The following is a 14,084-nucleotide window of genomic DNA, read 5'->3' on the forward strand; positions in this document are numbered from 1 at the left end:
GACCTATCATTCTCTACCCTAACGAGAGAGATATGCAATTAACGAGAAGAGGAGAATTTTAAGCTAAGAGGCTGGGTGGGTGTATGTGAAGGACCTCGTGACCTGAATGGTGAGTGACGGCGAATCGGTGTTTGGTGAGCTAGGCCATTCCATCCTATTCCACCTCTTCCTCCACATCCATCCACTTCCTCCACCATCCTTACACACCTCACACCTTCCTCTGTACCTCAAGAATGGCGCCACGTATTCATCCCTAGACCACGCTGACCATAACAATACAGGTTTACCTTTGATAACTGTATGGCTAAAAAATAATAATGATAATACTTTCACTGTGACGTCCATAAATGAGACACGTGCAGTATACTAAGTTCCAATCAGTATTCCTCTCGTCTATCTCAGTATTCCTCTGGTCTATCTCAGTATTCCTCTGGTCTATCTCAGTATTCCTCTGGTCTAGCACTCTTTATAAAACATTATATGCGATATATCTTACTCAAATGTATAATCGTGTGTCATTTTATTTTTCTTAGTTCGTGAGCCTTAACCTTTACCCACAAGAAACAAAGTGAGTAAGTGAGTGTGTGTGTGTACGTCACCGTCCACAAAAGGCAGCATCACTGGTGGTGATCTTCACGTGCCCAGACAGGAGGATGTATGGCTTCCCGAGGGTGATCATTTATTATCCACAGCTGAACAAAACCAACAGTGGATGCCGAGACTGTCAACTCCTACACACACCCGCCAACACCGGACACACAAACATACTTAATATACCCACTGTTTAAAAGGCAACATACAGTACACGCAAGGATGACTATGATATCTGCCCAGGGTGTGCCAGTGAGGTGCGTTATGACTCGGTGTGCCGCTGCTGCCCAGGGTGTGCCAGTGAGGTGCGTTATGACTCGGTGTGCCGCTGCTGCCCAGGGTGTGCCAGTGAGGTGTGTTATGACTCGGTGTGCCGCTGCTGCCCAGGGTGTGCTAGTGAGGTGTGTTATGACTCGGTGTGCCGCTGCTGTTGGGCCCTTGTTTATAAAGGGATCAGTCGACCATTAGTTTGTGTTTCCTCTCTCTCCTTGTTGCTGAAGCGGGAGGAGGAGGCAAGCTTGATGGAGCAGAGTACGTTTCCAAGCGACTCTGGCCTCCTCCTCCTCCCGGTATGTCCATGTTCTCCTTCATGAGACGTGTCCTTATAGAGCTTCCTGAGGTCATAACAGAGCTGGATGTAGAGGGACTTGTTTTGGACGATGATTGACAGACCCCCCACCACAAAAGAGCCCGGTACAAGGTATAGTGTACAGGTAAGTCTGTCTCATTATCATCATCTTGATGTTAATAGGCTAGGCTCGGCTCGGCTCGCCTCGACTTGGCTTGTCTCGGCTTGGCTTCGACGAGAACACTGGAATTACTACGGCGATCCTCCTATTCCTGACCCACCTGATATTTAGAAGGCAGCGCTGGTTGTACTTCTTCACACACTTAAAAACCGAGGTCTGTAAACTAGTGACGCGCGCATCCCATCCACACACAGGAGTGGTATTTCTCATCGTAGAGTTAGACCATCACCTTTGTTTCCTTCTATTAAGTCTCGGTCAGTGAAGACAAGTATGCCGCCCTCTAGGCCCCGGCAACACACCAACTCCTGTGATGGACCTCCTCATTAATCTTGTCCTTGTGGTTCGTGGCCGCCAGAGTATGGGATAATCTGACCGACTGACAGACACACAACTAATGCTTATCCCTAACCCACATCACTTCCCATCGAGAGAAAAATAATAATAACAATCCGGAAATAATGTACACAATATCTTAATGAATGAGGAGGGGCGGAAGAGGAGGGGCGGATGAGGAGGGGCGAATGAGGAGAGTGGGGAGGGAGGAAGCGAGGGCGTTTATATTCTACTAAGGCTCTCTTGATTTCCAACTACATATATACAGTATCTACATAATTGTACGAGGTATGAAATAATGCCAGCGACAACATATGCAGCACTGAACAGAATAATAATCTGGTGTTCAGTTGTTTCCACGACTAATTTGGTGATGTATACTGACTGACTGACTGACTCTGAAGTGTGGATTGATTGATCGATTGATTGAGACAAATGACAAATTGACTCAGGGATGCGAGTGGACAGAAAGGAATTACTTTGATTTGTGGGAATAAGTTGATTATGAGGAACAACTTGAAATGGAGGGGGGGGGGAGGGACAAGACGAGAGATGACTGAGGAAAGAGACTGTCCTTCTCAACTAATGAATGACTGAGGAAAGACGAGTCCACTGCCCCCCTCATCCCATTCCTTTGAACCTAACACCTTTAACTCATTGATTTTATTTATGTAAGTGACTCAACAACGAGCTACAACTATTATAATATACAGTGTACTCAAAAATCTTATATTATGAACCCAGATCCTTCACCAGCATGTAAAAGAGTATGAAATGTAAACAAAATCTATGTCATGACCTCATCTGCCGAAACACAAGGTAATTTGGTCAAGTGGTTTGGGGGCAACTAACGTGCTTAAATGATACAAGTTAGTCTATAAACTAGAGAACATATATATAAGGGTGATTTAAAACTTACGGACACAACGTAATTGACGTGTTTAGGGTTAAATAATCTCTAAAGGTGTGGGTTTTTTATTACAGTATATACAATTTTTACGACTGATTTACACAAAAGTTCATTTAAATTCCTCTGAGGAGACGACCAGCACCGGAACTCATTTCTTCAACAACATCATCTATAAATACCGTACAGTTCACACGTTCTTACGGCTCCATACACCAAGGTATACATCACCCCGCCGACCTTAACGTCTGGATAAACACGCCATACTTTTTGTATACAGTGGCTCTGGCGCTAACTGGTGTAGCCGGGATAGTCGGTCTAAAACCCTGCATGAGATTTGAACGAGATATTACGTCATGCGAAAATATATATATATATATATATATATATATATATATATATATATATATATATATATATATATATATATATATATATATATATATATATATATATGAAAAACTATACATTTACGAAAAAAAATCTACAGGCAAATTTTATAAGACTTAAAATTAGTTTTAACAATACATTCGTCGTTTATTAGTAATTTTTCAAGATTTGGACAAGTGTTTCCCCCCCAAGATGAGGGTACGAAGACACACCTAGTGGTGGTAACAAATAAAATATATAAATGTTTTAGACCAATAATATTTCAAATTGGAAACTTTGATCCTCCTTAACATGAATCACTTTTAAAGGTGACGGGGTATTTGGGCTCATAACTATGAAGTAATTACAACCGAAAAAAAAATCCCCGGAGTGATAAAAATCTATACCACTTGATGAACTAAAATTACAACGGCCCGTTATCCGCTGGGTGGCGCGCAATTAACTGATCCACCCTTATAAATATTTATTACGTTTCCCCTTCTCCTAACAAGCATCACAACTAACTGACGATAACTGTTCCCCAGAACTGTAACTCTGGGTAACCGCCCACAAATGAATATTCCTAGTTACTGAAGACAAACAAACGTCAAAATATTTTCACTAAGTTGGCGCCTTTTTATATAACATAACGGTACCTCGTTAAATCTATTTTCCCACGATATGACATTGTTACCCAACTACAATTATCGCCAACCTGATATCGCAAATGTACACCTATTTTATCTTTATATTTCCACTTCCTCATATCGGAGTACACGATCAAAATATCACAATTAATGAGTTTCTCGCACCCTTATCTATGACGGCAGCCACTACGCTATTCACGTGAGTAAAAAAAAATCATTTAATTTAAGGAATAAAATCATGAGTTCAAAGTTGACAAGATACTACTTTTAGAACATGTGTAGCTATTTATGTCACCACCTCGGTCTTGTCAATGAGCCTAAATATACGTGTAGTACTGTATATCTCCTCAGCACACTGGATTTTTTTTTTTACATGTCTTCTAAGTTGGCAAGAGACACATTTCTTGGCCCATCTACACACTACACTATACGTCTTTATACACACAATCTCAAGACAGTATCGTGCCAGCTTTGAACCCCTGATATGAACCCTACGAACCCCCCAACCCCCTAAACCACACGGGTCCTTTACTATTACAGTACATTGCAAAAAAACTGTCTAACCCAAACGTTATTCATGATATCATATAAACATTAAAATTCACTCACTGTTTCAGCCATTTAGTCAGTTCTCCACGCACACATTTTGCTTAGTTTAATTTACAGGTATTACCACCCACTCCTACCAATACCCAACTTCTCGGGTATCAATATGCAGGTTCTTCCCCTTCCTCCACTACACTTCACATAACCAGCCAAATCAAACCCTTCATCCACAGCATAATCAAGTACAATACCCCAGTTATAAGTATAGATGATTCCACCATAAATGAAAGTAGAAAAGAGGCTCCACAAAGGAAATTAAGGATGTAGCGCGCGAAAATGATCCTCCTCGAGAGCCAATATTTTTTTTTTCCTCAGGAGAAAGACGTGGGACCTTTTCATTTAAACAGCACCTTCTACACACCAAACCCAAAAATTCAGCCTTCTCTTCCACTACACCAATTCATATCAATTTGCTTAAATATGTATAATTAATTGTAGTTATGCCAAGTCACGTTTTGAATATGGTTGAATAATACAGCAGTGAGGGCATGTCAGGATCTTATACGTGTAATCATGTGTAAGTCACTATGTATACAGTAACACCTACACTGTGACAAGTATGTTAATATTCCTGGATAATTATAAACATTATGATCTATACCAGGGGTCACCAAACTTTTTTCACAGTGGGCCGGATAACTAAAAGAATGACGAGCGCGGGCCGCATAATCATTCTGTTCAATACTTGCAAGCCAGAACGAAAGCTCTGGTAACGTCAGAGTGTAGGCGGAGCTACCACGAGCCGGGGAAGGACTTGGGATCCGGCCCACGGGCCGTAGTTTGGTGACCCCTGATCTATACCATATAGGATAAAACAGACCTATCATGGCTGCATTCCTAAGATACACTGAATAATAATAATTGTATATCGTAATGTACTGCCTCGGTTCACTTATGTACTGTGATTCCTAACCTTTCAACCTTTATCAACAGAATCTGACAGATATACTGTAGATAGATAGACCCACGGTATAATGACCCAAGTCAACTCAGCCAACAATAAAGCTGTCGACAACATGACCTGTCAACTGATATGTGCGTGGCGAAGTAACTTTACATACTTACCCAAAAGATACGCAACAGAGTGCGCCGTCACAGTTGAACCAATTATATTTTTGAAACTGATATTATGTTGCCTTCATCCATACTCTCTACACTTTCACACCACCGCTATACTGTTGACATCCCACTTTATCAACGGGTAAGCTAAGGGGAACCAGGAAAAGTTTGGAAGTTGTAATGTAGCAGCAGTGTAAACTGTGTGCATGTCTGATAAACAGTTCCACCTGCCTAACCAGACTTACCTTCTTACAAGGAACGACCCTCCCACACGTCACCCAACACCTCACCTCACTACCACCATACCTAACGCCTCGCTCTACTGATTCTCCTACTTCACCTTTTAATTTTTTTATTCATACTCTGCCATCTCCTCCACCCCATTCTCTTTTCCTCGCCTTCCCATTTACGTCGTATTATTGATGATAGAGTCGAACACGGTAGAATTAGGTCAAAATAGTGCAACACATCAAACAAAGGCTGAAGGTTTAACAGTTAATCTTACAATACATGGTGTAGACACACGCATAACGTGGAAGATATCACGCACAAGCACGACTTCTCCAAAAAGATAGAGAGAGAAAAACGCGAAAGGAATAACAAGGTGCAGTAATGGTGATGTGTACTTACGTGGAGGCGGCTGAGCAAGCTTGGGTCGGTGGTGGAGTTGCCGCTCTGCTTCGCTGCCTTCCAAAACTGTTTCTGGGCTGAATACCGGTTACTGGGGCAGATGCTGAACAAGCAGTCTGCCACACACACACACACAAAACAATACATTAGGTTATCCATGTAATTTGCTAACCCCGTGCACCTTACAAATTATTACATATAAATATTTTTAGTTCAACAGTTTCAAATTGCCTGCGTTAAGATTCAATGTAGAAGCCAACAGAAATCTCTAGACATACAAGAGGAGTTACAGTTTATTAAATCGTCCCATTTCTCTATAACGTAATATCAATTGGGGAAACTAGAAGGAGGGAAGGAATGAGACACAAGAAAGGTGAGAATAATAAGAAAAAACAGAAAATTTGAATACGACACAGACAATCAGTAACTTATTACTGTACTAGTCAAAGAAGGGTGGTGGGTTGGGTAGATGGTAGGCAGTGGTAGTTTGGCCAGGAAGTGGACATTGATGGGTAGGTGGGCAATGATGGGTAAGATAAGTGGGCAAAGATGAGTATGGTAGGAGGTGGGAAGTAATAGGTAAGGAAAGAAGTGGGCATTGATGGTTAGGCAGGAAATGGGCAGTAACGGGTAAGGCAAGAGGTGGGTAGAGCTGGTTGGGTTACTACCAGATTTTTTTTTTTGGGGGACATGGTACTTCAAGGTTTGCACTTCCAGCAACTGCACCCCTTCAGTGCAGACACTTTAAAGGTGACAATAAAGTTCTTTATTAAAAAAATAAATATAGAACTCAAAAGGCCAAAACAAAAATAGGAGGAAAGTACAGTACACTGCAATGTAAAAAATTATACTAATACAATACAGTAAGTCCTTTATATAAACACGCAAAACTTACAGGTTCAAACATTTTCCCCTTACCAACATCTGGCATCTTAATGTCACATACCTGTACGTACGGTATGACTTAGGTATATAAAATCAAATCCCAAATACGTTTCAAGTTACTGTACTGTACTGTATTACTGTATTGTACTCAGAATCACAACTCCAATATATGACAGCACTATCTTTGTTTAAACTCTATCAATCAATAAAAGCAACAGTGCTAAACACTCAACCAATCAGCACTCGCCTTTATTCTGTACAAATTTGTTCTCTCCTAATAAGACTTATTATTAGACATTAATATGAACACTTTACATAAAAAATATAACGGAAAAGGTCTGTGAGTGACAGTGCTGAAACGGAATCCATAGTACCAAAAAAAGGTATCACTTTGGACAGGAAAATGAAAGTGTTGTGGTGAGTGGAAGAGGATGTGTCAGGATGATATAGGTAATTCTTTGAACATGGCTACATTGACAATTAGGATAATTTGGGAAGAATTCAGACATAATCAAAGTTTCTGGCAAGACCAACTCCATTAAAGAAATACCAGGTACTTTAATACAATATACAGTATATAACAATGTCAATACCTACATGAAGCATTTACAATATATGTCACCCATACATTACTCACCCCTAAATTTCTTGGGAGGGTTAGTGAGGTCACCTGCATCTGGGCTCACCACACAACGGGCATCCACCAACCTGTGCAACAAAAGTAATAAATGACGTCATTATACATTACTTAAGACATTTTAGGTATGGTATACAGTACAGTATACAGGTATATAAATGCTTCATCTTGAGTCATCCTCCACTTTGCATATTTCATACAAATTCCTTTTTCCTACCAACAAGTTAAAAATAAGTTCCTGACTCAGAGTTTCTTTCATACCTATTAAGGATTCTACTCCACTACATTATGTCAATCATAGAGGAAACTAGTGCACGAGGTTCCACATAAATAATGTTCATGATGAATCACACACCAATTGCTTGAAGCACAATTACTGTACTGTACTGTATTCTGTCAAGCCTGTCCATGGACCAGCTTGAGTGCCTATGAGTCATCAAAGCACATTTCTCCACTTGCAGCCACACTTCTTCTGCAGGAAGTGGGACAACTCTATACAAGGCTACACCAAGACATAACCATACAGGGATTAGTCAGGGGTACATATTACAGTATGTAATGCCAATTTGGTATACTCTTTGACAGGTTGCACACCACAAAAATCAAGGCTCCCATGTTAAAATGATAAACTGTGTCCTTATGTGTACCTTGTTGTACCTCATTCCATACAAGCTTCATGAAAAAAAATGGTGACTACAAATGAAAAGACTGAATTTACCGAGCACTTCACATCTTATTTCTTTCTTGAGTTCATACAGTTTATACTGTATAGTATAGTATAGTATAGTGTATATATATATACGGTACAGTATATGTTATATGAGGGTCATTGATCCTAATCTCCACTACCTGAACCCAAACTTATCCACTAGACCAATCCCTCCCAACATATTTGAAAATTAATAAATATATAAGTGCCTGGCCTCGAAAGGTCTCTGACAAAAATCCAAGACCACAGACATCTGAAAGCGAAATCCAAGCACCCAAGACCTGCAGGGCCTGAAAAACTAGTCTCAAGACCTAGCTATATCACTGCTTTTGGATTAACATTTCCAATAGCTATACAGTACAGTATATACTTCTCTATTATTTATACAACACAATATGTTTTCAGATCATAAGTTTTTATTTTGTTTTTCAACTTACCAAACCTAACCTAGATTAGGTTTGGTTACGTTAGGTGAAAAAAATAATAATATATAATCTTAAAAGTTTTTGCAGGGATACAGCGTAATGGAAAAGTACAGTACATTGTACTAAGATTTTTTTTGCAGTTTTCAACTACCAGTATGCCTTCAGTATGATTGCTGGAGATATCATTGGTGTGGAGCTGCTTGTGAACAATGGTGTATCATTTTAAGAACACCTTTGGCTCCCCAACCTCACCCAAAGCCAAGCCTTCAGCAACACACAATGAAGCCATCAAAGAGTGACCTGAGTAGGAGAACACAACGTTTTTGGGTCATATCATCAGTATGCAAACAATGAATCCCAGCAAAATAAGTTAAGAGATAAAACTAATACTTTGCCACACACTACAAAACAGTACCCTGGTAGCTGCATTAAACTCCTGGATTATCCAGTGCTACAAAATTTTCAACTCCAGTTATACTACCATGATCTCCTCATGCAGTACCAGCCAGACATATTCTAGATTTACACTCAATAAATAATTCTTCCCAAGAAACAGTCTTCAGTCAATAGAATATAGACTATCCTCATGCAAAAGAGAGTTGAAATCTTCCCAGTATTGTGGCTTGTTTTACCCAATTGTTAAAGCTGGCAGAGAGAAACTATGTTCAATTTGAACAAGAACTCCAGCACTCTACCAATATTTAATGCCATAAGTGTGGACTCCATACTCTTGTAGAGCAAGTTGTCATGTCTTGATCTCTGCCCAAATAGCCAAACCCACAGCATTCCAGCCATGTAAACTCTCAACAAAAACTTCTTGGACACCTGGGCACGATGGATGTGAGAATGGGCAGAATGGGGCTTGTCATCTAGGAATGGTTGCAGATTCTTCGTTCATTTTTCAGACTGTATAGTGCTTATAACGTTCGAGAAGTTTTTGGTGCGAGTGTACATTCCCTTATACAGTACTATAGTATTAAAAATCACAACAACCTCATGAATGTTAGAAAATACAAACATTAAACCCTAAATACAAAAAGAGGCTAAAACACATGTGCATTTCTCTAGCTTGTTTATTGAGGGTTGGAGAACTCCTGTACATTTAGATTTCCTCCAGCTATGCTTGACGTATGACCGGGGTCATATGAAAAGCTTTACTAACTCTGGTTTGAAGTAAAATATTTGATAACCTTTTCTTTAACCTGGATTAATTAGTAAGCAATAAAGACTAAGGTGAATATTAATGGTTTAATTCCTATTTACCTAAACACTCATAAAGTGTCATATGATTAAAGCGGCATCCACGGTCTGCTGCTCTCGCGATCTAGAGCGGACTCCTGCACTAGCTTCTTAAATATACTTTGGCACTGTTGTTCTCTTCTTGGCAACCAGTGCCACCTTCATTAAGATTTTTTACTCTTTTGCTTTTTCCTGGACCAAAGCAAGGAAATATTTCTGCTGCAACTTTCCCTCTTGAGTAGGCTGTCATCTGCAAGAGCTCCACCATGTTTGCTTTTTATGGTTTGAGGTCGGAGATGAACATACGTGAGATGTGTGTGATAGTGCATTTTCAGAGACAGAGCAAATATGACAGGAGGATGGAGGAAAAATACACAAGTGTGACAGCTACTAAAGTCTATGGCTAGCAAGCTGACCAGTTAAGAAAATAATTTTGAGTAATGTTATACAGTATTCACAAAAATATGAAAAGATACTGTCAAGGGGCATTTAATTTACTGATCAAAATTATCAACTTCAATGAATGGACAGATAAATAGGTCTTGCAAGCCAATTGCTTACCCCAACACAGTGCAGGTCCTGTACTGTAGTTACTGTACATCCTAAATTCTGTGGTTCTATTAGGTACTGTATACAGTATATACAATAAATACGGTACAGTACTGGATACCTTGTCTAATATCTTAAATTAGTTCTGAATAAATATGAAGACTAGTTCTATCAAAATTTAAAAATCACTTACCCAAGAGTGCTAATGAAACCCGACACACTACCTTCCGCATAAAGGGACACAATGTCCCCCATATGCAGGAAGGAGGCAGATCCTTCAGGTCCCATGATGACTGCCCTCGCCACAAGTTGATCAAGTCTCTATCTCTCTGGGTCACACCAGGGGCATGACCTTGTTCAGTTCACACCTGATGGTGCCCCCTCATGTATGATGTCAGGACATCATCACTTACACAGTAGTCATCACTCTCACCACTTATTCATGCTACTCAGTCATCAGCTTACACTACACACAGAGGAAGACTCTACAAGTAGTGAAGTTTTAACCAAGATATTTCATATGCTGCTGCACCAATAACAATCTGAACATTAAAATACAAGGCAAATAGATCCAAGCTTCATAAAAGATGTGTTGCACAAGGTTAAATACTGTACAAATTAACAACAAACTTTTTCATATGACAGTACTGTATATACACTAGCAATGAGGTCCAGGAAATGATCACATTAGGTGATGTGCCTCCAGCAAGTACAACAAATTAAATGAAACATCTGGTGTCTTGCTTTACAAGTAGAAGATAACTTTAGTTCTTTAAAGTTAGGTTGGGTTAGTTTGGTTCAATTTATGGACGATAAATTATACAATATAGCAGCACAATATCTGGTACTTCAGGATGTTCCCAAACTTGCCGCTTATAAACAATGTCGTTCGTGATCTTACACCCATTATATACAAGATTACCCAATATCTAGTAGTCAGATTTCATGATACTGTATTATGTGGTCACTGAGTGAGTTAGTCGTCAATTTGGTACACAGGACGAGACTGCATCCAGACACAAATACCTGCACTTGGGTCAGTACACAGCTACTTTCCTAACAGATATAGTAACTTATCAATCATCCATACTAAGTAATTACTCCTCACACCTACAATAAGACCCATGACAAGTAACCTACATCACGGTTCACAGATGACAACAGAAGTGACCACCACACAAGAGGACCCAGACATCAACAACTATATTTGGAGAACAAAAATAAAAGAATCACATTACAGCCCACACAGTGTCTGTAATAATGCACACTATCATCAAGCTAAGGAGCCTACCCTCGAAACAATAACATTCTTCAGTATGTATTCTATGAGAATCTAAACTTTTATAACTGCAATAAATTACTAGGGGCTAATTAGAACTCGTCTCGCTGTACAGTTACTTGACGTATGATGGTCGAGAATGTAGTCAGACCACTCCCACCAGAGAAGACATTACTACCTAGACTGATTACCTTCTGTAAGGCCTAATCTTAGCTCCTCTGTTTCCCCACAAAGCATGTTATTTCCATGTATGAGTGAAGGGCCTGCCAACCCAGCACGCCCGCCTATTCACCATCCATCACATTAAAGAGCCACAGACGCACCACTTGTTATCAAGAGTTTCAAGTGGCTCAAACCTCTACAACTCATCGTCAAAATGACATTTCCATTATTACGTACCGCTCCCACTGGAAGAAAATAATATTAATTTTAATGACACCCTTGCAATTACATCTTGTACTTCCTCTGTGCGAAGTGACAGTGACAGACTGATAAGTTTAACATGTAAAGGTAACCTCTCGTCTGAAAATCCTGTTTCCACATATGTGCGCCAAGCACCGTCACTATCTAAGCAAGTAGCATATGTTGCTGCCCTTTAACCGGGCTATGCAATTGTTTATCCTCGCAACTGTACATCAACAATCCATGTTAAATGACACTGAATTAAGAAGAGTCACTAAACGCACTTAACACTCGGCTAAATGCGTATGGTCGAGGACACACAGGCCCTCACACTGGTCACAGCAGCACTGTGGCCCGCGTCTCACCCAGTCTCAGCCGCCAGTGTTGCCACCTTCAGCATCTTGGCCTCCTGTAAAATTATGCTAAGGTATGTAATTTTCGCATATATTTCTGATTTCCAATTTAACGTTCAACTCCCTACGAGACACTAAGATAATTTGATCTCGCATAATTTCATGCTCTAATATACAGAAATAGTGAAGCATTATTTACATACTGTAAATGAGTGGTTCTACTCAAGGTAGTCTTACTTTTATCCTCTTCACCACTGATCGGCTCGTTAGCCGCTTGGGCGATCGGTCACGTCTGTGTTACGCACTGTTGGCACGTACTGGACATGCACCGGCTCCTGAATGTACCTGAACCTGCTCCAGTGGTGGTCAAGTCTGGTCTTGAAAGAGCTCACACACGGTGCCGTCACAACACTCTCTGGTAGATTGTTCCAAGAGTTTACAACCTTCACTCCGAAAAAGTTTGCCCTCACGGTTTTCTGGACTTGCGGCTTCTTCAATCTTGAGCTGTGACCCCTTGTGGGGCGAGCGTCCGCCAGCTCCAGGTAAGGACACTCGACTGAGTAGTGCCCCCTGAGATGCTTATACACCTCAATTAGGTCGCCCCTTGCCCGCCTGTAGTATAAGCCGGTGCATGCCCAGTACTTGCCAACAGTGCGTCACAGACGTGACCGATCGCCCAAGCGGCTAACGAGCCGATCATTTGGTGAAGAGGATAAGGTAAAAAGTAAGTTCAGGCGCTCCAATCTCTCAGGGTAGTTGAGGTGCCGAAGTGCAGGCACCAGTCTGGTGGCCCTCCTTTGAACATTTTCAACCAACTAACAGTCCCTAGCATGGAGAAGCACTTCACTCCTGAAGACCGTTACGAGGGGACGGACCGTCTCGATATCTGAACGACCTTCTTATAAGACCTAATAATTTATTTGCCTGATTTACCTTCTTCTTGCAAGTTGATTACACATAACTGTAGAGGAAATTGTAGAACAACAAATACAGAAAACTATCAGATATATTTTGAGTAAGAGTTGTGAACTTATATAATAACCTAATTGAGAATGTTGTGATGACACCGTGTGTGAGCCAAGGACTATAAACATCTCTAATCCTTGGAACACTCAAGAGACTGTACTTTCTCATTACAGTACAGAATTTAACAACCGTGCGCAATAGAGCACTGTCCGACCCGCTTATTAGCTGGTGAGTGGAGAAGAGGTTGTAGAGCAGAAATTATTTTAATATTTGGAGACTCATCTTAGCCATTAATTCTAATGCACTAATAGAACTCGGTGAAACTATATGTAACGAATTACCATAAAACCACTCACGTCTTATTCATTATCTCCAATACATTTTGATGTGAGTTTGTCCACCCAAATTAACAATATAGCACTAACTCCCTATGTTGCCGAATGCTGCTATGAATAGCAAAATGTTATTCTTGAGTTTTTTGCTATATTTGCAATGACTTTCTTCTGCAAGAAACGTGGTATAATTGTTGAACGTCAGAAAAACATTAATTTATTCTAAATCAATAAATATCGAGTTAATTTAAATAAACAGATTTTTTTATCAAAATAGGGAAGCTGTAGATCACAGAGAAATGCTAAACTTAACATAGTTTTATATGGCATCACTGGCTGTCACCCACAGGTGGTTACTGGAAGAATAGAGCAAATTTGGTGCCGCGGACATAACTATGTAAACTATGGATCAATAGG

The 14,084-nt window shown here is 40.2% G+C and overlaps 1 protein-coding gene across 22 annotated transcripts in view; it reads right to left on the reverse strand.

The window, feature by feature from the left end:
- Nucleotides 1-12,391, reverse strand: part of LOC121871416 (inositol 1,4,5-trisphosphate receptor-like) — a 136,113-nt gene extending 123,722 nt beyond the window's left edge. For 16 of the 22 annotated variants that reach the window (XM_042373692.1, XM_042373679.1, XM_042373684.1 and 13 more), the window contains exons 1-3: nt 10,529-10,877; nt 7,414-7,484; nt 5,892-6,007 (exon numbers count right to left, since the gene is read on the reverse strand). In XM_042373692.1, the coding sequence (XP_042229626.1) occupies nt 5,892-6,007; nt 7,414-7,484; nt 10,529-10,623 (282 nt within the window). In that variant the 5' untranslated portion in view covers nt 10,624-10,877. Of the gene's footprint in view, nt 1-5,891; nt 6,008-7,413; nt 7,485-10,528; nt 10,878-12,300 lie in introns of those variants that run through there. The other 6 variants (XM_042373693.1, XM_042373694.1, XM_042373674.1 and 3 more) reach the window with 4 other exon arrangements.
- Nucleotides 12,392-14,084: the final 1,693 nt, after the last annotated feature.

The sequence above is a fragment of the Homarus americanus genome, unplaced genomic scaffold, assembly GCF_018991925.1.
Source record: "Homarus americanus isolate GMGI-L3 unplaced genomic scaffold, GMGI_Hamer_2.0 scaffold45698, whole genome shotgun sequence".
Classification (NCBI taxonomy): Eukaryota; Metazoa; Arthropoda; class Malacostraca; order Decapoda; family Nephropidae; genus Homarus; species Homarus americanus.